Source organism: Syngnathus acus, chromosome 9 (genome assembly GCF_901709675.1).
Source record: "Syngnathus acus chromosome 9, fSynAcu1.2, whole genome shotgun sequence".
Lineage (NCBI taxonomy): Eukaryota > Metazoa > Chordata > Actinopteri > Syngnathiformes > Syngnathidae > Syngnathus > Syngnathus acus.
Window position 1 is genome coordinate 18123710 of NC_051094.1, and position 23831 is coordinate 18147540.

Sequence of the window (23831 nt, forward strand, 5' to 3'; positions counted from 1 at the left end):
AAGGAAAGTTGAAATGTGGAAGAAGTGGTAGAAGTTTTGGAGGAGAGTGTGGCTGGGAAGAAAAGTAACTGAGAAAGGAAAGAAAAGAGAGAGAATTGAAATGTGCTAGAGTGTGATTGAAAGCTTCACAAGAGAGAAGAGAACAAATTCAAGAGACAACACATAGAAAGATGAAAAGTGATGAGGTCACAAGTGTTTGTCAGACCAGAACACAATAAGGCCCCAGTGCGCAGGTGCAAGGCCGCAGCTCAACCCGCGGCTCAAGCAAAGGGGCAAGAGGAGCTTCCGCTCCTATGCAAATCACGTATCCAAATTTAAAAGACCTGAAGCCTCCCCCATATGACAGCAAAACATGTCATTGTCAGATTATTGGAACATTTTTTAGATTACTAGAGCTCCTGTACATACAAGAAGTATGACAATGCTGTTTGTATGCCCAATGACAAATGACCAGAGATGAAATTGTGTGTCCACACTAAAGTTAAAATTTGCAAATCAAGTGGTAAAGAAATGCAAATTGCTTCTAAAATATAAATAAAGAATTAGAATGTGCTGTCCTCGCGTGCGTGGGCGGGAAACCAGCTTCATGATCGATTGCAGGAAATGGCCAGCCTGTGACGAATCATTGGTGCCGGGCCCCCACCTTCGCACGCGAGAGCTGTGCATGTGTGTGCGTATGTGTTAAAATGATGAAATTGGCTAAACTTGTGTGCAAAGAAATTTGCTAGACTGTGGTCTATCCAATTTGCACCGCAAAACAGAAAAACATTTGAAAAATAAAAACGAGAGGAAAAGAGAGAAATCTGTTTGCGGGCAGAAACTGATCCACACTAGTGCACATTAGTGTCGAGCCCTCATGAGAAATTCGAAAGTAAAAAAAAAAGAAAAAACGACAGAACATGCTTTCAGGAATTGGATGAGGCAAAATTGTGAATTTAAGACATTGCAATGCTTGATTTAATAGGAATAATTGATTGGTTGTGTTATACGATTATACAAACTTCTATATGTGAGTTAAAATCCGAGAGACTGAGTTAAATTTAAAAAACAAACAAATAAAAAATTTTGATTAATTTGCCAGCAGTTTTTGTGTGTTGAGTTTTTTTGGGATTGGTGGATTGTTCTATCAGGAACCTTGAGTTGAGAATAATATATGATTGTTGTGTGGAGAGCTTGGATAAATTGGGACCGATGTGATAGAAAGACTCCTTTTTGGAGACTGTGTGTGAGATGCAAATGAGCAAGGTTGAATGATTGCCTGAATGAAAGGAAAATACAGGTTGAACGGTTGAAGTTGCTGGAGACTACTATGGGAAATTAGTAGAGCAACTTTGAAGAAAGAGTGATTTTGAGTAAGTTAAATGCTAAGAAAAAAAAAAGTTGCTTTTGGATTGATAATTAACTACAGACAAAAAACTGGAGAACCAGTAACACATGCAGAAGATGTGTGAACTGGGAAACTAAGAAGCATTTTGGAAAGAAAGTCAAATTAAATGATGGTAGAATCATATGTAGTAAAGAACACATCCTCCCAAAAAGTTTGTCAAGGTGTGAGGCATGGGCGTCGCCAAGCCTCAGAAGGAGGGAGGGAGTAGGACAGATAGTGAAAGATAATAATAATACAACATATGGATTACGACATATGGATTCTCTAATACATTTGGGGTCATACCATTAAGTTAAAATTTTCTCAAAATGTTCAAACTTTTGCTTGAAGCAATCGGAAGATGATTGAAAAGTGACTAAATAAGCTATGAGGAAGTGGTGTAGCTGTTGGAAGGGCACGCGCTTATGCGCTTCCCTGGCTAATCAACACTTGTTTGAATGAAAAGGAGGAGGGGGAATTGGCTGGGCGTCCTGAAAAACTGTGGACAAAGGGCCCATCTGATGTAGGACTTTTAACGTCCATTCCCCCAGTACAGATCAAACCAAGATCAGAGTGGCGTCCAAGAGTTAAGCAATATCCTTTAAAACAGGAGGCAATAAATGGGATAGCCCCTGTCATAAATGGTCTTTGGTTAGGAGGAATCATTAGGAAGTGCTCAAACTCTTCTCGCAAACACTCCTATTTGTTCAAAAGGGCAATAAAATTGACTAGTGAATGATACAACATTTGCAAGAAGCAGACAAAGAACAGTCCTTGGCAGAGCACTCAAACTGAAAGATGTCAAATGCAAATTTACTGCCGCCTGATCTTTCTTCCCCACAGGTCAACAACCGCTCCAAGCCAGGAGACTGGGACGACATGAAGGTCGTCAACAAGGACAAACTGGGCCAGCCATGGTGGGAGGGACCATTCCAAGACTACCCCCACCGCAGTAAAAATTGCTGACGGCCCAGCTGGTTTCACCTCAGCCACTGGAAGTTACAGAGAGTGCTGGACCCCATTTTCGGAGTGGGGGGAAGTTTGACTACAAAGGGGCCTCATCGTTTAAGGCGGGGCGTCTCAATGTTGGTGAAGAATCCATAAGATCCCCACTCTGACTAGGCAATGGGAAATATCAGTGTCTCTGCCATCCAAGTAGCAACGGGGCTCCACATGCCAGGTGGATCCTCTGTTGCGTTGTGGTTGAAGCGTGCTATGGACTGATTGATTTGACGGCTGCGTGTGGACCAAGGCGGAAGTAATCTGGGGAGAGGACGCCGGCGCTGATTGTTCGCCGCTTCTCCACCAGAATTAGTTTAGAATTAGTTTAGTTTTAGTGTTTTTATTTATTTATTTTTTAGCCATTATTAAAGTTTAGCTTTTAGCTTCTAGTTTTAGTGTGCAGTGCGCCTGGACCGCGGCGAACCGCGGCGAACCTCCACAGAGCTGGCTGCCTACTACGGCGCGCCCACCCCACCACCCCCCGCCAAGGCATCCTGGCTAGCCTAGCCAATGGCTAACACTCAAGTTCAGTGTTCTCCAACCGGCACTATGTTAACTTACTCCATCCCCCGCTTGCTGGAGCTGAGTAATCACACCATTCCAGGGTGTGTCTCAGTCATCAAACAACTCGGACTTCTCCGCAGACCACGTTACATCCACAGAAGCACCCGTCGTAACTTTGTTTTCTCCCAACCCGTCCATAACACTGTACCATTCATCTGCTCCTCCTCCGCCCGACACCCCGTCGCATGTACAACACGTCATCAGATACCTGGCGCACTTGGATCTTATTGTAGCAACCATGCGGGGCTGCAGTACTCCAGGTGGCCTGGAAAACATGGTGCGCACTTCACTCCTACACGGAGCGGACTCCGACACAAGACGGACACCGGGTTGCCGGGAAAACACGGAGTGTTAATTTCTCCAGCACGGGACGGACACCAACACGGAGTGGATTTCACTCCAACACAGAGTGGACTGCACTGCATGTGGCACAGAAAACGTGGAGTGGATTTCTCTCTACTTCGCCCCCTACCTAAACACAGCCCCACAGCCACAATCAAAATGGATCTCCTCAACATCCAAGCACTCACCCGTAAATCATCATTTATTCACGACCTCATCCTGGACAAAGGCTTAGACATAATGTGCCTGACTGAAACCTGGCAACCACCCGATGTCTATCAATCCCTCAATGAAGCCTGTCCCTCTGGTTATAAATACATAACTAAACCTCGCAGCACTGGCCGTGGCGGTGGCCTGGCTGTACTCCACCGTCTTGATCTAGAGCTGTCCCCCCTCCCTCTACCTGATCACTCCTCATTCAAATCCCTTGCATTCAAATGTAAACCTCCATATCCTATCACCGTTTTACTTATTTACCGCCCTCCTAAACCAAACTCCTCTTTCATTCCAGAACTACACGATCTACTCACTACCCTCTGTACCTCCACTTCCTCTAATCTAATCATATTAGGTGATGTTAACATCCATGTCGACGCCCCCCTGCCTCTGACCTGTTGCAACTATTGGACTGTTTACACCTCACCCAACATGTAAATGTCCCCACACATGACAAAGGGCATACACTTGACCTTGTCATCTCCTCATCGGCCATAAGCAACCTGCAAGTTCATGAGGTCGGTGTGTCTGACCACAAACTTATTCAAATGGAACTTCCTTTCCCACACCCCCACTCCAAACCCAAGCGGCAAATCTCATTCAGAAATTTCAAAAACATCAACCAAGACACTATAGCACAGGACCTCCAGCTTCTCTCCTCCTCCTCTGCAACCTTTACATCAGTCAGCAAGGCAGTGGACCATTACAATAACTCTTTGGCCAAACTTCTAAGTATCCACGCCCCCCAAAAAACCAAAACAGTCACCTTTTCACGCTCAGCCCCCTGGTACACCAGTGAGCTGCGTCTGATGAAGTCAACTGGACGCATCCTGGAGCGTCGTCTTAAAGCCTCAGGACTGACCGTGCACAAACAGGCCTACAAAGAACATCAGAAGGCCTACTCAAAAGCCCTTGGGACTGCACGTGCCCAGTTCTATTCCAATATCATAAACAATACCCCTGGAAATTCAAAACAGCTCTTTTCAACCATCAACCACTTTCTCAAACCCCAACCCACCACTCCAACAGAATCCTCAGAGGTAGTGTCCAATAGCTTTATGACCTTCTTTACCGCTAAGGTTGACAACATCCGCACCCAGCTCCTCTCCTCTTCTTGCCCCACCACTTCACCTCCTCCCCCCTTCCTTCCACCCGGGACAGTCCAGCCTCTCCGCTGCTTCTCCCCTATCTTGCAGTCGGAGGTAGAAGACATCATCAAAAAGATGAAACCCTCCACATGTGCCCTGGACCCTTTCCCCACAGCCCTCATTAAACAACAAACCTCAGCCATTAGTCCCCTAATAACCAATGTCATCAACCTCTCACTCCAGTCTGGCTCTGTACCCGCTGCATTGAAGACTGCCATTATTACCCCCCTGCTCAAAAAACCCTCACTTGACCCGGACAACCTTGCCAACTACAGACCAATATCTAACCTCCCGTTCCTCTCCAAGGTTCTGGAAAAAGTGGTAGCTGCCCAACTTCACACTCATCTCACCCGCAATAACATTGCTGAGAAATTTCAATCCGGGTTTCGCTCTGGCCACAGCACTGAAACAGCACTTGTTAGGGTCACCAACGACCTTCTCATGGCTGCCGATGCAGGCTCCCCGTCACTTCTCATCCTGTTGGATCTGTCCGCTGCATTTGACACTGTCCACCACAATATCCTCCTTAACCAACTTCACTCCACTGGATTCTCTGGCACTGCTCTAACCTGGCTTCAGTCCTACCTCTCGAACCGGACCGAGTACGTTTCCCTGGGGGGGGAAAATCCGACACTCACATGAAACCAACACTTGGTACCTGGGTGTGACGTTCACTGTGAGATCCCACACACAGGAGGGATGCTATGTGTGTTCCAAACCCCCCCTTCCTCCACGCAAGTTCACCTGGAGGCCAGAACAATGACTGTCACTGAAGCGAAATTCATGGCCTCTGTGGGAGGGGTTGGATTTCAACACCGTGCTGTCACAGTCAGTGATGCGACCTCTACCGTCCTGGACTCACAGAAAGGAACCTGTGATCGAACTCTTGGATTAATCTTAATGTGACTGTTGAAGGACGAAAGATACCGCAAGTGGCCTAAACAAAAAGGCTCCCTGAAATGGACTACACGTGTTTCATCCAAGAAAATGAAACACACGAATGCATTAACGACTGCTCTCCAGGAGGAAACTGGATGGGAGCTTTGGACATCACCGCTGAGTGCCAGGATGGGAGAGCCATTTCAAGGCGTAAGGGCTCTCCTGCCAACATGGCTGCACCATCGGACGGGACCTACTTCATTCAAAATGGTTTGTGGCTTTGTGGTCACAAGAGTTGTCCGATGCTGCTCGCCAACTGGAGACGAGCGTGTACACGTGTGGGTGACCGACCACACCTACAGTATACAACATCATCAGCTGATGACAGCACACAACTCTTCTGGACGTCGACGCAGGGCTGTTGCAGCCTACGAACCCACATTACCCCGTCTGGGGTGCGAATGTCCCTGAGAGCCACAAAGTGTGGTCTGCCGGAGACAAAGTCGTTCATGCGCTTTTTCCTTGGAGCGGAGTTGGAAAACAATAACTCTTCATCGAGACACTGAACTATCGTTTTCAATCCTTTTTGAATCTCTTGCTGCAAGTCAATGATGAACAAAACAGAGAGATTCAGGCTATTGGACTAATGGTCTTGCAAAACAGGATGGTACTGGACTGGATGACTGCAGAGCAAGGTGGCGTGTGCCACATTATTGGGACTTCCGGTTGCACATACATTCCAGGAGTTAATGACACATCAACGACGCCGTGAACTCACTTACTTGAATTTACAGCAGGCCATGTTGGAGGACAAGATCCCACATCAATGGGATTTCTTTTCATGGCTATTCTCTGGCGCTTGGTGGCAACTGCTGTTGATACTTGTGACTCCTACGATTGTTGTGCTCATTTACGACCTGTGTTATCTCCTGTTTGAAGTCAGCTGTATCCAGATCTGTGTCTTCTACCGTAGCTGAAGTGTGAATACAACATCTCAGACATGTTGAATGTGATGATTTTAATGCGCTGCGGACAGAAGATTGCGATAATGCTGATTAGCTGAACATTTTTCGCAGAAATGTGATGATTTGACCATTGAAAATGCCTCACAAGTAATGAATACAATGATGTTTCTGTGTTTTTATTTTTCTATCTTCATTATATTTTCTTGCTTATGTTTGTTAATCGGGGTGACATAATCATATGATAAACAGGAGGGATATGTTAGGGTTGATAGATTAGTTTGATCCTATGCTTATGTTGGAATGTAACCTGTAATAATTAACCAAATTTATCCTGTCTTAACAAAGTAGGAGAACAAAGTGCTAAGATCCTTTGAACTGATTGACCAGCTGCTGAGGAAGCAATCTAAGTTCTGTTTCCCCCAACGTCGTAAAGTACCCCCTGCTATGCTTTGACCAGAGGCCAGGGGTTCACCCCCATCCTGACCACTCTCACCCCACCCTGCTTTCTCTCAATAAATACTCTCTTGCAATAATCCAAAGTCAGACTTCGTTCGATCATCGCTGTATGCACAGTAACGAACAAGCTCTCCACTTGCAAGTGTTCAAAAGGCATACTGTCTCCCGTGTGGTTCTTGCAAAATAAGTTAGAGTGAGCACCACCTGATTGTCCTTGGGGACTTCAATGCTGTCACAGGCACCTCCAGGAGTGGCTCAGGGGCGAGCATCTGTCCTCACGGCTCTGGAACATTCCCCGACAGGGAACGCGACACCAACTCCTCCCTGATGCGGGGCCGGATCAGTGGTGTTGGACTTGATATTCTAATACCACACCACGAAGGAGATCGACCACGTTCTCGTGGGTGGTCGATGGTCCCTGCTGCGGCCCTGTCTGGTGTTCCGGGGTGCTCAGTTCTTCAATAATGACCACCGGCTCCTCGTTGCTACGCTACAGCTCCGTCTCGAGGCCCCGAGAAGGGCGGTGCCTGGCCAAGTAAGGCCGAACGTCGGCCGGCTATGGGAGCCTGACTTGGCTGTGGCGTACGTCGAGAGTCTGGCTGGGAGGCTTGGGGGGCTGGGCTCCCCGGGGTATCCACAGGTGCTGTGGGAAGGGTTCAGAGTCAATCCTGGGGGCTGCCAGGGAGGGCATGCCTGAGTTGCCCAGGAGACGTCGGAGTGGCCTACCCGTCGAGACAGCAAACATTGTCGACGAGTGCCGCACTGCCAGGCTCAATGGGCACGCCGATCGCTACAGGCAGCTGTTCGGGCTGCGCGACGAGATCAGAAGGAGCGGGTCCGGGGTCTCTGTGAGACGGTCGAGCATCACCTGACTACAGATGATGCTCGTCCGGCTTACAAGACGATCCGGGAACTTTGTTGGCCGGACCCCGGCCGCGAAGCTCAGTGATGCAGATGGTACAGTCCTGCCAAAGAGGACAGACTGAAGCGCTGGGTTGAGTACTTTCAGGGGTTGTATCGAGTCGACGCCCCCAGCCGCAAGATATCCACAGACGGTATCCAGGCCACAGCGCCTTTCCCCCCCTATCAGCACTGATGTGCCCAGCCTCGAGGAAGTCCAAAAGGCCCTGGGCCAGCTGGGGGTGCCGGGGAACTGTGGTGTCTACGCGGAGATGCTCAAGGCAGGGTGGGAGTCCGCCCTCGAAGGGTTGCACTCCCTGCTCTGCTCTGTGTGGAGCTCGGGTGTCGTTCCAACCGACCGGAAATGTTGTTCCGATCTGGAAGGGGAAGTGCGACATCCGGGAACTATCGGGCGGTTACCCTTCTCTCAGTGCCTTGCAAAGTCTTCGCCCATGTACTTCTGAACAGGATGCGCCACCACTTCCTAGAGCACCAGCGACCTGAGCAATCCGGCTTCACGCCAAAGAGATCCATCGTCAACCGTATCCTCGCTCTTTGCGTCCTGACAGAGCGCCCCTGTGAATTCGATAGAAAGCTGCTAGCAGCCTATATCGACTTCAAGAAGCCGTTTGACTCGGTTAGTTGAGACGCCCTGTGGAGACTCCTAGAGCTCTGGGGGATCCCATCTGCTTCACCTTGGCTCTGTATTCCGGTACTGAGAGTGCTGTGAGGCTCTGACTTCTTCTCGGTTGATACTGGGGTAATGCAGGGGTGCGTGCCCCCATACCTGACCTGACCTGAGTATGCATGCAGGATGTGGTGAAATAGCTAGGGGAGAGTGGGGTAAGTAGCAGGGATGAGAATCTTCCGCGGATCCGCGGATTTCCGTGTTTTTTTCCATCGGGAGTATCATTTTCGTGAACCGTGTAGATCCGTTGAGAAAATCGTTTTTATATGGGGGGGCGGCTGGCAGCAGTATTGCGACAACAGCCACCTTTTTTTCGGCAGCATTTTGGCGCTACTTTCGTCACATCATTTGCCTACTCATTTGTTTTAGCCAGCATGGCGAACGTTTTAGAGAAAAAAGACGAGGATCGTGCCAGGGAAATAGACAAGTCGAACGGGATCAGGAACTGCTTCAGATGGGCATGGCTCGAGAGCAGCGTCATCTTACAACTCAGAGACTAAGAGCCACATTTTTTACTGTGTCATCGCAAAGAGCCACATCATACACATGAGCACACATGAACCCCCCCCCCCCCCCCCCACACACACACACACAAACACGCACACACACACACACACACACACCCCTCTGCTCAGCCAAATTTATTGTGTGACATTATTCCAGGGGTGGCCAACCCGGCCAAAATGGCAAGGAAAAAATGCACAGCTAAACGAATATATGACGATGACCACAGGACGTTTTTAACAGAGTTAAAGTTGTTTTTTGTTGAACGTAATGGCAAGCCATTCTGCCTGATATGTTGGACGTCATTAGCGCATTTAAAAGCTTCAAATGTTCAGCGCCACTTCAGCTCACTTCATGCCAATATCGATAAGGACTTTGCAAAAGGGACTGAATTTCGCAAGCACAAGTTTGGACACTTTGAAAAGTCAGGCAGAAAAATAGGTACAGTTTTTCAAAAAAATTACGAAGCACTCAGAGACTGTCACACTTGCATTGTTTCAACTGGCTTGGAACATTGCACGAGCTAAAAAGCCATACAATGAAGTGGAGTTCGTTAAAATATGCCTCAGTGACGTTATTGAAATCTTGTCTCCTGAAAACAACAAACTAAAACGAATGGTCTGTCCCGCCACACATAGTAAGTGAAAAAACTTATGTTTTTGTTTGTGGAATTTGTTGAACTGAGAGTTTGTCTGTGTGAGACAATGCACACAATGTTCATTGTTGAAAATGTGGTCTTTGGTCTGTGGTTTTAGTACTGTAGGAGTCAATTTGTCATTATCATGTTGGTGCGTGACATAATAATGCAGGGGTGGCCAACCCGCGGCTCGCGAGCCGCATGCGGCTCTTTGGCTGGTTTCATGCGGCTCTTTTACGTTCATATCAACATTTGTGTTTATTTTTCGTGCGGATTTGCTTCGCTTGAGTTCAATATGGTATTTTGGTCAAACGCGCATGCGCGTGAGGTGAAATCCCGCAAAGGAGGAGGGACAAACCCATTTGAGGAGTGTCAATTTGGCTCTCAAAATGGCAAGGAAAAAATGCACAGCTAAACGAATATATGACGATGAACACAGGGCAGAGCGATTGGTTTTGCTGGCTTTTTAATGAATGCCGACTGTGACTACGGGGGCCCATTAGGTCCAGAAAAGCTGACAAGACGCTATCGCCCAATGTCGCAAACCGCCTATTCATCATTCTTTCAATTTTGTCATTTTGTACGGAATTATGTGAGCTTTTGGCTGTGACATCATCAATTTATTAATGTTCCCTGACTATGCAAAGTTTGTATTCACCACTTACCATGTTTTTGTTTGTTCGTTCTTTTGTTACTCCATGTACTTGCTTACGTCATCATATTCTTAGTTTAATCATGCTTTCAACCATATCTTTTCTTTGTTAGGCAAAATATTTCCCTCTGTCCAGAATGTTCAGTAGTAATCGAAAACTGCTGTCTAGCATTAGTCAAAACATAAGATACAATCAAGTACTGAACATTTTTAGACGACTTTGGCAGTGTCCGTGATTTAGAAAATCATCAGGCATGCATTAAACAGTTTCTTAAGGGTCATTAAGCTATTCAGGCAATATATCAAAAAACATTCGTTATTTCAAAGTGCTCAGAAATAAATATCAGATCATAAAGTTATAAAAACCTTTGTCATTACCCCCTATCAAAAATGTCTAGTTATGTCTGCTTTATTGATTTGGTGTGTAGGTATAATTATATGCTTAAAATGTTTCTTTTATTGCTTTAATATGTGAATATACTTGTCTGCTTATGTACTTTATTCAATGAGGTTTGAGCATATCTGTTTTTGTAGCTAGGCAGGACTTTTTGTATTTCGAACCCATTCCTTCACTATTCAATGACATCACTAAGTGGAAGCGGAACGTCACTCTCTTCTGAGCTACTGGGGTGCACTTTCTTTTTGGATTTGTTTTGCTTTGACCCTTTCAGGCTCCCCTTCTTATTTTCACTCATTTTCTTCTTTTCAGCCTGTTTCTTTTGTGGCACAACTTACCCCAGGCCCTTTGGAACAAATTACACCAGACCCACCATTTTGAAAAAAATGCATCATTTGAGCAAGCATCATGCTAACTCTATGGACTCATGCTGTAGCTTACTAAAGCACTAAAACATGTGTGAACTGTTTTCAAAGTTGTTTATAATTGTTCAAACACAGCAATCAAAAAACCTTAATCATAGAAATTTTACTTTTGAGGGCAAACAATTGTTTTTTAACTTAAATGTGCTTACCTCTCAAGCCATGTGTCGCCCTTCTCTGCAGGATGAGTGAAATGGATGCCCCTTCAAAAATAGGTGGTCACATGACCAACTTCTTCTATGGTTTTCTGGAAAACAGGGGTGGCACTACTTGCCCCTTGGCAAATTACCCCACTCTCCTGTGCATATATCATTGACAACATTGCGACTCTAGAGCAGATAGATAGATAGACTGCACGCTCAGTTTCTGCATGATGATTGGTTGGCTCTTTGACAGTGAAATAAGCGTATCAGCAATCTTGTACTATAAACTTCCACTAGCATTTTTCACATTTTTCATTCCATCGTACTGAACGGATCCGTAGATTTGTTGCGACATTGGTATGCATTTAGTGTCATTGTCTATGCTTTGTACTGTTCTTACCTTTTTAATCTGCTATGTAGAATTTTGTGAAAATACAACAATCTTAATCCTGCTCTGATTTCAGGTTCTGTGAGTCTTGTCAAGGAGAATTAAAAGATAAAAGGGTAAGTGCTGCCTGTTTATTATATCAGCTCTGTATTTCTGTTGTAGTTACTATGAAGTTGCCTCAGGACAATAGCATAATTCAAATTTGATAATTAACCCATGTATCCTGAGCCTTAATATTAATGAGTAGCACTTCTAGTGTCATCGTCAGTACATGCTACTACCTATTATGCGGATGACGCAGGTTTGGTTCCTGGTAAGCGCACCAATTCCTGGATAAGAAAGGCTGGGTTCCATCAGGTATGGCGGAATAAAATCTGTGCTCCGCAAATCATGCAAGGGACTTAACTGTGGCGATTCCCTGACAGGGAAAAGCCAAAAGTCACATCTTCGTACCCTTAACTGTTCAATGCAGTATTTTACTGCACAACCTTTTGATGCAATTACTGTAATCAAACTATTTCTGCAACTCTCATTTATGACCACAACTTCTCCAGACTGTATTTTTCAACTTCTTTGACTGATGTCCAATTGTTTTTTTTTAAATCAGGGCTCCTCTGAGTTGTCCATCAGTTTGTTCTTTACCCTTTGTTAGCCATGTGTTTGTGATTTTATCCTGTTGGAAGACACAAGACCCATTTTATTGACGCAACAAGAGTGCCAACAGTTTTCCCCGTGTCACAAGTACAGAATAATAATAATAATGCAGGATGTGCTAAACAAGGTAGAATAAAATACAAAAACATAGTGGCGAGGACACTGACTTCAGGGAAGGCAAGGCAATAGAATGATGGACAGGTTTGCCAAGCCGGAAACAGCTGTCTGTCCGGACCCTGGCTCTCTTACAGGGCAGCTATGGAGGTCCCACATTGAGGTCTTGCTGGAGAAAGGAAGCAATAATGGTTCCACATTGAGGTCCTGCTGAGGAAATTGACCAATCATGTAAGATTTGATCAATATTTGGTGTCCCCATTTTTGTGTGTAGTCTCGTATTTGCCAAAATACTCCCCCTCTCTACCTTTAATGGCGCCATGTTGTAACGAGTGATGTCATGTAGTTGACAGGATCCCTTTCACCTACCTGCTCTTGAGTGGATAGCCAGATTGCTTGCCTATGAATGGAAAACTTTACTTTCACTACGTGATATTATTTTCACTAGGTGATTTTAATATTTTCAATAGATGACTTATGAGAGAAAAAGTCCACTGTACACCAGGCAGGCCGCCGAGCAAGCTCATCGCCATTGCTGCCACAGCACCTAATTCCTCGATGTACCCAAAATCCACACAGTCCAGGCAGTAGACAACATTTATTTTCCCAATTTTGCAGCGTCAATATTGACGAAAGGTTCGTCAATCTGTCATTGAAAAGCAGCCGCACAAAAACAAAGCCCGCTGCCTGCCAACTTGTAGGCGCCGCCATCACAGTGCGTTGCTGCGCCACCTCGTTCAGCATGCCCAGTGTTGTCTACACCTGATTCCAACGAGTTATTCTCGCAATTTTGCAGTGTCAATATTGAAAAAAAGGTCTCTCAATGTTGTTGTCAATGACGAGCTCTCTCTGTCTGAGTGTAGATGACACGATCAACAAGGTCTCATATTAATTTGTTATTTATTCCTTGGACCTCCATTCAACGTGACTTGGATTTATTATTTACTCCTTGTACATTGAACGTAGGATCTCGACTTGGGTTTATTTATTACGCATGCGGGGCTGATTATGTGCCGCACCTGTTTGATACAGACAGTGTGACAGAGAAGGAGCACGTCATCACTGACGGATTGACAGACCCTCTTTCAATATTGACACTCCAAAATCACGAGAACAGATTAAGTTATTTAATAAATGTGTATTAAATAGATAGCCTTTCGCATTAATCAGCACCTTTTCTAAACCTAAAGCGTTGCGAAGTTGCTTTAACTAGTAAATGTTCACATTAGGTTAGGTTTGGACATTCTTTTTCACCATTATAAAAATCCTTTCAAAACTTCAAGTGGATGTAGTACTTGTATCTTGGTCTTACATTAAGATTACTGACAAATGATACAGAAAACATAATGCAACTAATACATATAATAACAATAATATAGGGTATATTATTTCTCATTAAAATCTGTAAATGTTTGTTGCAGTATTTTAAACTTGCTGTATTTCTCTTCTGTTTCTAGATGTTCACCTGCCCATCCTGTCGCAGTGCATTTTGTGTGGAGTGCGATCACTTCATTCATGATACACTACACTGCTGCCCTGGTTGTGTTCACTGTCAGCGCACCCCTTAAAACCACACCTAGAGGAGAAAAGAGAAGGAAAGAATTTATGATAATTGTAATAGATCATGATCAAGAGGAGCCCGATAAGATATGTACAAAGACCATGACCGATAGGAGCCCCATAAAATGAGTACAGTAGTATACTTTGCAGCATTTAAGTGGTGGGTTCTTTGGTGATCTAAAACATCTTTGGCTGCGCCCCAAACACACGAACCTTGTACTTGGATGAAGTTGTTCTTTAAAGCAATTTTTAATATTTGATGTTGATTAAAGGGTATAGTTTACATTAGTAAATCTGACACAAAAACTGTGCCAAACAAATCATGCTAGTAACTTGCTGTCGTGACCCCTGACAGGAAAATCCCCCAAAATCACTCCTGTCCTGTTTACGGACATTTATATGAATGGACTAACTATGCCTCTTACTTGCCGTCATGTAGTCAGTACAGACCACATTTTGTCACCTTTTGTCTTGTGCAGTTATTTTCAATGACTAAATTAGTATTATAAATAAAGCTAAATATATGTTAATGATGTTGTAACTTAGATTTTGCCATTCACGGACTGCATCTCCACGTGGTCGCCATTGTTGAGTGATTCACATTGTAGTTTGTCGGTGAACTCTGGGTCTTTTTTTTTTCTTCAAGTTTGCAACTCCTACACCCGAGTTCAAAGTAGTGCGCTTTTCCAAGTTGGACGTTTGGTAGGTCCAACTTGTCACTCTCCTCAAATGCAGCACTAGTCCATTCATATGTTTGTCCGGGGTCTTGTGGGTGGCACACTTAGTGTGCGTGTGTGTGTGTGCGCGTGCGTGTCTGCGCGTACGTGCGCGTGTGTAATATAAAAACTTTGAATGGCTGATTTGGCCATTAGTTCACTAACAGTTACGGTATACCTGCCTGTTGTTAAAACCTTTCATCTGAGCTTCCGTACAACAGTGCATCTAGAAACCATCGCAATGACTGTTAGTGTGATGTGACGTCAATTACAATGAATAAAGTGGAAATGGTTTAATTTCTTTGAGTTTGGTGCAGTCTGATTTTCAGATGTTTTTTTTTTTCAACCTCGTACCGATGTGATGATGTGTTCAGACCAGTGTCGTGTGGTGTGGTGCGTTTAGGATGTGGGCCTTAAGTGGGGATTTAAGGGACCTAATCCACTTAGCAATGCGGCCATTTTTTGTTTAAATTAGATTTTTTTTATTTAGGCAAGTACAACACACCCTAACCCTAACACTACAACTTCATTTCACATTTTGTTTTACATGACTTGTCGAAAAGGGATGCGGGTTGAAGTAATTCTGCTTATCTAGTCCCGTCCCAAATACAAACAAGGTTTTCACTGCCAGACACACAATCTATATTACTACATACAGTACTACTTATAACATATATGTTTTTTTCTTCTTTAGTTTGCATTTTATGGCTGGTGCGATTTGTACTCCGGAGCGACTTATAGTCCAGAAAATATGGTACATAAATAATATTGTGGTTGTGGAATGTAATTGCTGAGCGTATAATACATAAACGAGAGCGAGTTGCAGATCCCCTTGCGGCAGGAACAGGCACTTCCCCAAATGTATCATAAGATATGGATCTCCTGAGCTGGAATAATGGTATAAATCGCACCGGAGTACAAATCGCATTTTTGGGGGGGACTTTATTTGACTTAATCCAACACCAAGAACAGACATGAATAGGCAACAACAGGCTAAACAATATAGTATGCCAATGTTACATAAACAAACGAGGAACTCAGAATGTGCCTGATGTAACATATAAACAGTTGTTCAAATAACTATAACATAAATAACACGATTATCAAACCATCCGTGTCACTCCAAATCATTAAATCCATTGAAATCTTCGTCCTCTGTGACACTTAAAAAAACGCCGCTGCTCATTCCGGAAGTACATGCAGTGCTGACGTCGGGCTCATCGTCAGTTACGGGTCCAATTATTCCACTGGATGTTGTGGGCTGTCCTGGCTGACACGCCTCTACAATATTGCGGGGACATCGGGGACGGTGCCTCTGGATTGGCAGACTGGGGTGGCGGTTCCCCTCTTTAAGAAGGGGGACCAGAGGGTGTGTTCCATCTAAAGAGGAATCACACTCCTCAGCCTCCCTGGTAAGGTCTATTCAGGGGTGCTGGAGAGGAGGGTCTGTCGGGAGGTCAAATCTCGGATTCAGGAGGAGCAGTGTGGTTTTTGTCCTGGCCGTGGAACAGTGGACAAGCTCTATACCCACGGCAGGATCCTCGAGGGTGCATGGGAGTTCGCTCAACCAGTCCACATGTGTTTTGTGGACTTGGAGAAGGCGTTCGACCGTGTCCCTCGGGAAGTTCTGTGGAGGGTGCTTCAGGAGTACGGGGTGCCGAACCAACTGATAAAGGCGGTTCGGTCCCTGTATCATCGATGCCAGAGCTTGGTCCGCATTTCCGGCAGTAAGTCGGATTCATTTCCAGTGAGGGTTGGACTCTGCCAAGGCTGCCCTTTGTCACTGATTCTGTTCATAACTTTTATGGACAGAATTTCTAGGCGCAGCCGAGGTGTTGAAGGTGTCCGGTTTGGGGACCTCAGTATTGCATTTCTGCTTTTTGCAGACGATGTGGTGCTGTTGGCTTCTTCAAGCCGTGATGATCCAGCTCTCACTGAAGCGGTTCACAGCCGAGTGTGAAGTGGTCGGGATGAGGATCAGCACCTCCAAATCTGAGTCCATGGTCCTCAGTCGGAAAAGGGTGGAATGCCCTCTCCGGATCGGGGATGAGATCCTGCCCCAAGTGGAGGAGTTTAAGTATCTTGGGGTCTTGTTCATGACCGAGGGCAGGATGGAGCGTGAGATCAACAGGCGTCTCGGTGCAGCTACGGCTGTAATGCGTACTCTGTGCCGGTCCGTCGTGGTGAAGAGAGAGCTGAGCCAAAAGGCAAAGCTCTCAACTTACCGGTCAATCTACGCTCCTACCCTCACCTATAGTCACGAGCTATGGGTCGTGACCGAAAGAACAAGATCCCGGATACAAGCGGCCGAAATGAGTTTCCTCCGCAGGGTGTCCGGGCTCTCCCTTAGAGATAGGGTGAGAAGCTCGATCTTCCGGGAGAGACTCGGACGAGAGCCGCTGCTCCTCCACGTTGAGAGGAGCCAGATGAGGTGGCTGGGGCATCTCACCAGGATGCCCCCTGGACCCCTCCCTGGGGAGGTGTTCCGGGCATGTCCCACCGGCAGGAGACCCCGTGGACGACCCAGGACGCGCTGGAGAGACTATGTCTCTCAGCTGGCCTGGGAACGCCTTGGGATCCCCCGGGATGAGCTGGACAAAGTGGCTGGGGAGAGGGAAGTCTGGGAGTCCCCCCTAAAGCTGCTGCCCCCGCGACCCGACCCCGGATAAGCATAAGCAGATGGACGGATGGATGGATATTTGTGCTGTTTTTTTTTTTTTTTTAATCAAAATGAGCCAGCATGACTGAGACCATTTCCATGGCTGCAGGTGGTATCAGCTCTTCTGCGATGCTGTTTTTTTTTTTTTCACTGAGATTGTTGCCAATATTCAGCAAGTTTCGCTGAAAAAACTTAAGAATCTTATCAGCGCGATTGGTGTGCAATGTCTTTAAGTGCCGCCTTAATATTTTTTGCTTCATACTGTCCACTGCCAACAGTTTAAGGCACAGTAAACACACCGGTCTTTCCTCGTCTACCACCGTAGTCACACTGAAACCGAGTGCTACGTACGCTTTGTCATATTTCCTTGTCTTAGCTTTCGGGTGACTCCCATTTCTCTCATCTCCGTCTCTCTCCGCCGTTCTTTTCAACCCTGTTAAATATTTTTCCATGGTGTCCCACTGCACTTTTTATCGCCTGCTCTGTATTGTGTGCTCGCATGTTCCGTGCGCTCTACACTATAGAGCAAATACTCCCTGCGCGCACTCTTACAATGATACCGCCACTCCCACCTACTGCCGTGGATGTCTAATTACCCATTAGACTAGTACAGTAAGAAAAAAAAAGCATGTTCTCCAGGGTTACACCCCCCCCCCCCCCTCCCGGCGGGCATCTCCCCACTATTTGAGGACTGATTCATTTGACCACAGGTGTATTTAGTTCTATTCTGTCTTTTGTCTGTTTTTTTTTGTCGGGTCCGATGTTTATATTATCTATCTGTTTATTTACATATATAGTTATTCATTTATTCTGCTGGCAATTGAATCTCCCCCTGGGGATCTTTGAAAATTAAATCTTGAAATAAAAAAAACTTGAGGTGAGTTATGCTTTCAGTGCACACTGTTAGGGTGGTGCTCACTCTAACTTATTTTGCAAGAACCACACGGGAGACAAGTAAGTCCTTTTAGACACCTGCAGGTGGAGAGTCCATTCGTCGCTGTGTGTACAGTGATGATCGAATGAGATCTGACTCAGGCCTCTTGCAGGAGCATTTTTATTGAGAGAAACAGAGTGGGGTTGAGAGTGGGGGTGTGAGTGGACAGGATGGGGTTGAAGCCCCTGGCCTGCTGATCAAAGCATAGCAGGGGGTCTTTTACGACGTTGTGTAAACAAAGCAACTTTGATTGCTTCCTCTGCAGCTAGTCAATCAGTTCAAAAGATCTTAGCACTTTGGTCTACTACTTTTGTTAAGACAGGACAAGCTAGGTAAATTATTACAGGTTACATTCCAACATAATCATACGATGAAGATAATCTGCAAACCCTAACATATCCCTCCTGTTTTATCATATGATTATGCCAACCCCCGATCAATCAAACATAAGTAAGAAAATACAATGACAGCAATATGTTCCAGTGAAGATGAGGTTTTCCCCCAATACTCCAGTCCAAATTTTGTGTGCAACTGAAAAACCTGCGGCAAGATTAAATGCAGGAAAAGAGTCACACGGTCCCTCTGCCTTTGGCGACCAGAATGCTATCAATAAAAAAGAAAAACACAGAAACAGTACATCATTGTATCCATCATTTGCAAGGCACTTTCAATGGTCAAATCATCAAGTTTCTGTGAAATAATGTTGAGCTAAACAGCATCTACGCAATAGACGTTTCGCAGCACATTATAGTCATCACATTCGTCATGTCTGAGAAGTTGTATATGTACTTGTGCTACGGTAGAAGACACAAACCTTGTCACAGCTGACTTCAAACTTGAGATAACACAGGTTGTAAACGAGCACAACAATACCACCACAACAAGAATAGGAGTCACAAGTTTCAACAGCAACTGCCACCAAGCGCCAGAGAATAGCCATGAAAAGAAATCCCATTGATGTGGGATTTTATCCTCCAACATGGCCTGCTTTAAATTCCTCAGTGAGTTCATGGCTTCCTTGATGTGCGTGTCGTTATCTCCTGGAATGTATGTGCAACAGGAAGTCCCAATGATGTGGCACACACCACCTTCTGCTGCCGTCATCAAGTCCAGAACCATTCTGTTTTGCAAGACCATACGTCTAATAGCCTGAATCTCTCTATTTTGTCCATCATCGACTTGCAGTGAGAGATTCACAAAGGATTGAAAACGATAGTTCAGTGTCTCGATGAAGAGTGATTGTTTTCCAACTCCGATCCAAGGAAAAAGCGCATGAACAACTTTGTCTCCGACGGACCATACTTTATGGTCGTCCGGAACATTCGCACCCCAGACAGGGTCATGAGGGTCAAAGGTTGCAACCGCCCTGCGTCGACGTCCAGAAGAGTTGTGTGCTGTCGTCAGCTGACGATGTTGTATCCTGTAGGTGTGGTCTGTCACCCACACTGGTCCACACACTCCTGTCCAGTTGGCGGGCAGCATCGGATAAACCTTGTGACCACAAAGCCACCAGCCATTCTGTATGAAGTATGTTCCGTTTGATGGTGCAGCCATGTTGGTCGGAGAGCCCTCACCACCTGAAATGGCTCTCATATCCTGACACTCAGCGGCGATGTCCAAAGCTCCCATCCAGTTTCCTCCTGGAGAGCAGTCGTTAATGCATTCGTGTGTTTCATTTTCTTGGATTTTCTTCCAACCACAACGCAGCAGAGGATCCACCTGGCATGTGGAGCCCCGTTGCTACTTGGATGACAGGGACACCGAGACATACCCTCGCCTAGCGGAGTAGGGATTGTTGTTCGCTTCACCACCCTAAACGATGAGGCTAGTTTGAGGTCAGGCTTTCCCACCACGCCGAAATGAGGGGTCCAGCACTCCCTGTAGCTTGCAGTGGCTGAGGTGAATCCAGCTGGGCCGTTCAGCGATCTTCACTGCGGTGGGGGTAGTCAGCAAGACTTGGAATGGTCCCTCCCACCGTGGGCTGGCCCAGTTCTTTCTTTTGATGACTTTGATGTAGACCCAGTCTCCTGGCTTGATGGGGTTGTCGACCTGTGAGGATGAAAGATCAGGCGGCAGTAAATTTGCATTTGACACCTCTGTCAGTCTGAGCGTTCTGATCATGTAATCTGCCAAAGACTGTTCTTCATCTGCCTTTTGTAAATCTGCAGGGAACACAGGTAGTCTATATGGTCTCCCATGGATGATTTCAAAAGGCGTTAGCCCTTCTGAAGTGGGAGTGATTCTCATATAGAGCTTCACTAAGTCTAGGCACTCTGGCCAAGATCTGCCTGTTGTTTCCATGCATTTTTTCAACCTGCTTTTGATAGTATAGTTTGCTCGTTCAACCAGGCCAGCGCTGGAAGGGTGCCAAGCGCAGTGGTTTTTTAACATTATCCCAAGGTGTACAGCCATGTTCTGTACAACTTGGTTCACAAAGTGTGGGCCATTGTCACTGTAAATGGTTTGGGGGATGCCATGAGTTGGTATGATGGCTTTGCAAATGGCTTTTGCCACTGTTAAGGCATCTGCACGTTTAGATGGAACTATTTCCACCCATTTGGAAAATGCATCAATCATCACTAGGCAGTATTTGTGAGGTCCACTTTGTGTGAGTTCAATAAAATCCATATGCATGATTTGAAATGGGTAAGACGGTTTTGGAAATGAGCCTCTCTTAGGTCTCATGTTTCCTTGTGGACTATGTTTCACACATCGGGACATGCTTTACAAAATTTTTTTAAGTACCGTATTTTCCGGACTATAAGGCGCACCTAAAAACCTAAAATTTTCTCAAAAGCCGACAGTGCGCCTTATATATGGATCAATTGATGAATTTGTTGATCCATACTGGTTGTACACAGTGCTCTGCCACAATGTTTCAGTACGTTTTAGTACGACTAGTAAATTACAAGGTCGCATCGCTTCCCAACATTACGGCAACTGTAGTCAGGGGGCATCACCGAATAGCTGTTGTACCCGCGAGGCTATTTCATTTCAAAATAGGCTGCTCCGTTAATGTTTCGAGTAAATTTACGGATTGATATGGAAGGGAAACATAGGTAAGCAGTACCAATGTGTTAGATCGAACTTTAGTCAGTTCCGATCATTTTATAGGAGATCGTTTGAGAAACGCGATTGTTTACACTTTGCTGAGGCTCATGGGAGATTGCGAGCTGAGGCTCATGGGACTTTGCGGATGGCTAATGCTATAACGATAGCTGCTATACGTACCAGGCTATTTCATGTCAAAATAGGCTGCTCTGTTAATGTTTCGAGTAAATCTACAGATCGATATGGAAGGGAAACATAGGTAAGTAGTACCAATGCGTTAGATCGAACTTTAATCAGTTCCGATCATTTTATAGGAGATCGTTTGAGAAACGCGATTGTTTACACTTTGCTGAGGCTCATGGGAGATTGCGAGCTGAGGCTCATGGGACTTTGCGGATGGCTAATGCTATAACGATAGCTGCAATACGTACCAGGCTATTTCATGTCAAAATAGGCTGCTCTGTTAATGTTTCGAGTAAATCTACGGATCGATATGGAAGGGAAACATAGGTAAGTAGTACCAATGCGTTAGATCGAACTTTAGTCAGTTCCGATCATTTTATAGGAGATCGTTTGAGAAACGCGATTGTTTACACTTTGCTGAGGCTCATGGGAGATTGCGAGCTGAGGCTCATGGGACTTTGCGGATGGCTAATGCTATAACGATAGCTGCTATACGTACCAGGCTATTTCATGTCAAAATAGGCTGCTCTGTTAATGTTTCGAGTAAATCTACGGATTGATATGGAAGGGAAACATAGGTAAGTAGTACCAATGCGTTAGATCGAACTTTAGTCAGTTCCGATCATTTTATAGGAGATCGTTTGAGAAGCGCGATTGTTTACACTTTGCTGAGGCTCATGGGAGATTGCGAGCTGAGGCTCGTGGGACTTTGCGGATGGCTAATGCTATAACGATAGCTGCTATACGTACCAGGCTATTTCATGTCAAAATAGGCTGCTCTGTTAATGTTTCGAGTAAATCTACGGATCGATATGGAAGGGAAACAAAGGTAAGTAGTACCAATGCGTTAGATCGAACTTTAGTCAGTTCCGATCATTTTATAGGAGATCGTTTGAGAAACGCGATTGTTTACACTTTGCTGAGGCTCATGGGAGATTGCGAGCTGAGGCTCATGGGACTTTGCGGATGGCTAATGCTATAACGATAGCTGCTATACGTACCAGGCTATTTCATGTCAAAATAGGCTGCTCTGTTAATGTTTCGAGTAAATCTACGGATCGATATGGAAGGGAAACATAGGTAAGTAGTACCAATGCGTTAGATCGAACTTTAGTCAGTTCCGATCATTTTACAGGAGATCGTTTGAGAAACGCGATTGTTTACAGAGGGCTCGTTGGTTATTGGCTAGTGGATGCATACCGCAACCCTAGTCAACCTCAGTTTGTTGCAGTATAGCTTCTATTTTATGCGCCTTACAATCCGGTGCGCCTTATATATGGACAAAGTTTTAAAATGGGCCGTTCATTGAAGGTGCGCCTTATAATCCGGTGCGCCTTTTAGTGCGGAAAATACGGTAAGCATCTAAACCAAAGGTAGTGAATTGTTGATGTATGATGGACCTCATCCCTCCTGTCGACACATGGCAAGGCCCATGTGTCGCAATCGCTGCTGCCTTAAAAAGTGATTTTGGTAAAACAGGTTTGTCATTGATGCGGAGGATATTATCTGTATCCGCTATTGCACCTTTTGTTGTCCACATTCGTTTTTTCTTTGTCTCCGGTTGCGGTGCATCTGCAATGATCTGCTTTCTGGTTTTCTGTATCTGTCTTCCAGAAGCTGTCAACGTGTGACCTAAATAGTTCACTTCCTGTCTGACCGATTGTAGTTTGTTCTTGTTCACTTTATTCCCTGTTTTGCAGAGATAGTGTAACAATGCTAAGGAGTCTTCCTTGCAAGCAGCTTCAGTTTCAGAGGCTACCAGGAGATCATCTACATAAGCTAGAAGTTGGCTTTTGTTTGACATCTGAAAATCAGCCAAACAGGCCATGATAGCTTGAATGAAAATAGTTGGACTATCAGCAAATCCCTGTGGCAATCTGGTGTACGTATAACTTTGCCCTTTAAAGGTAAACGCAAACCAAAACTGTGAGTCTGGGTGAATTGGCACTGAGAAAAATGCATTGCTAAGATCAATTACTGTGAAAAACTTCTGGTTAGGCTTCAAAGTGTTCAGAAGTGTGTGTGGGTCAGGCACATTAGGTGCTCTTGTCTGCACTGCATCATTCACTGCTCGTAAATCTTGTATCATTCGCCAATCAATTGTATTGGCCTTTCGAACTGGAAAAATAGGAGTGTTGCAAGGAGAATCCGAGCACTTCCTAATGATTCCTCCTGACAAAAGATCATTTATAACAGGGGCAATCCCGTTTATTGCCTCCTGTTTTAAAGGATATTGCTTAACTCTTGGACGCCACTCTGATCTTGGTTTGATCTGCACTGGCGGAATGGAT

At 45.3% G+C, this 23831-nt stretch overlaps 1 protein-coding gene and 1 long non-coding RNA gene across 6 annotated transcripts in view; one reads left to right on the top strand and one right to left on the bottom strand.

Annotated features, from left to right (window-relative positions):
* Positions 1-15019, top strand: part of gtf2h2 (general transcription factor IIH, polypeptide 2) — a 92159-nt gene extending 77140 nt beyond the window's left edge. For all 5 annotated transcript variants that reach the window (XM_037259534.1, XM_037259529.1, XM_037259533.1 and 2 more), the window contains 2 exons: positions 11746-11785; positions 13895-15019. In XM_037259534.1, coding sequence (XP_037115429.1) covers positions 11746-11785; positions 13895-14005 — 151 coding nt within the window. In that variant the 3' untranslated portion in view covers positions 14006-15019. The remainder of the gene's footprint in view (positions 1-11745; positions 11786-13894) is intronic.
* Positions 5605-15571, bottom strand: LOC119127568. Its single transcript, XR_005098853.1, has 3 exons — positions 15559-15571; positions 9372-9376; positions 5605-5795 (listed from the first exon to the last, which is right to left on the bottom strand). It is a non-coding gene; the product is annotated as an uncharacterized LOC119127568 (long non-coding RNA).
* Positions 15572-23831: the final 8260 nt, after the last annotated feature.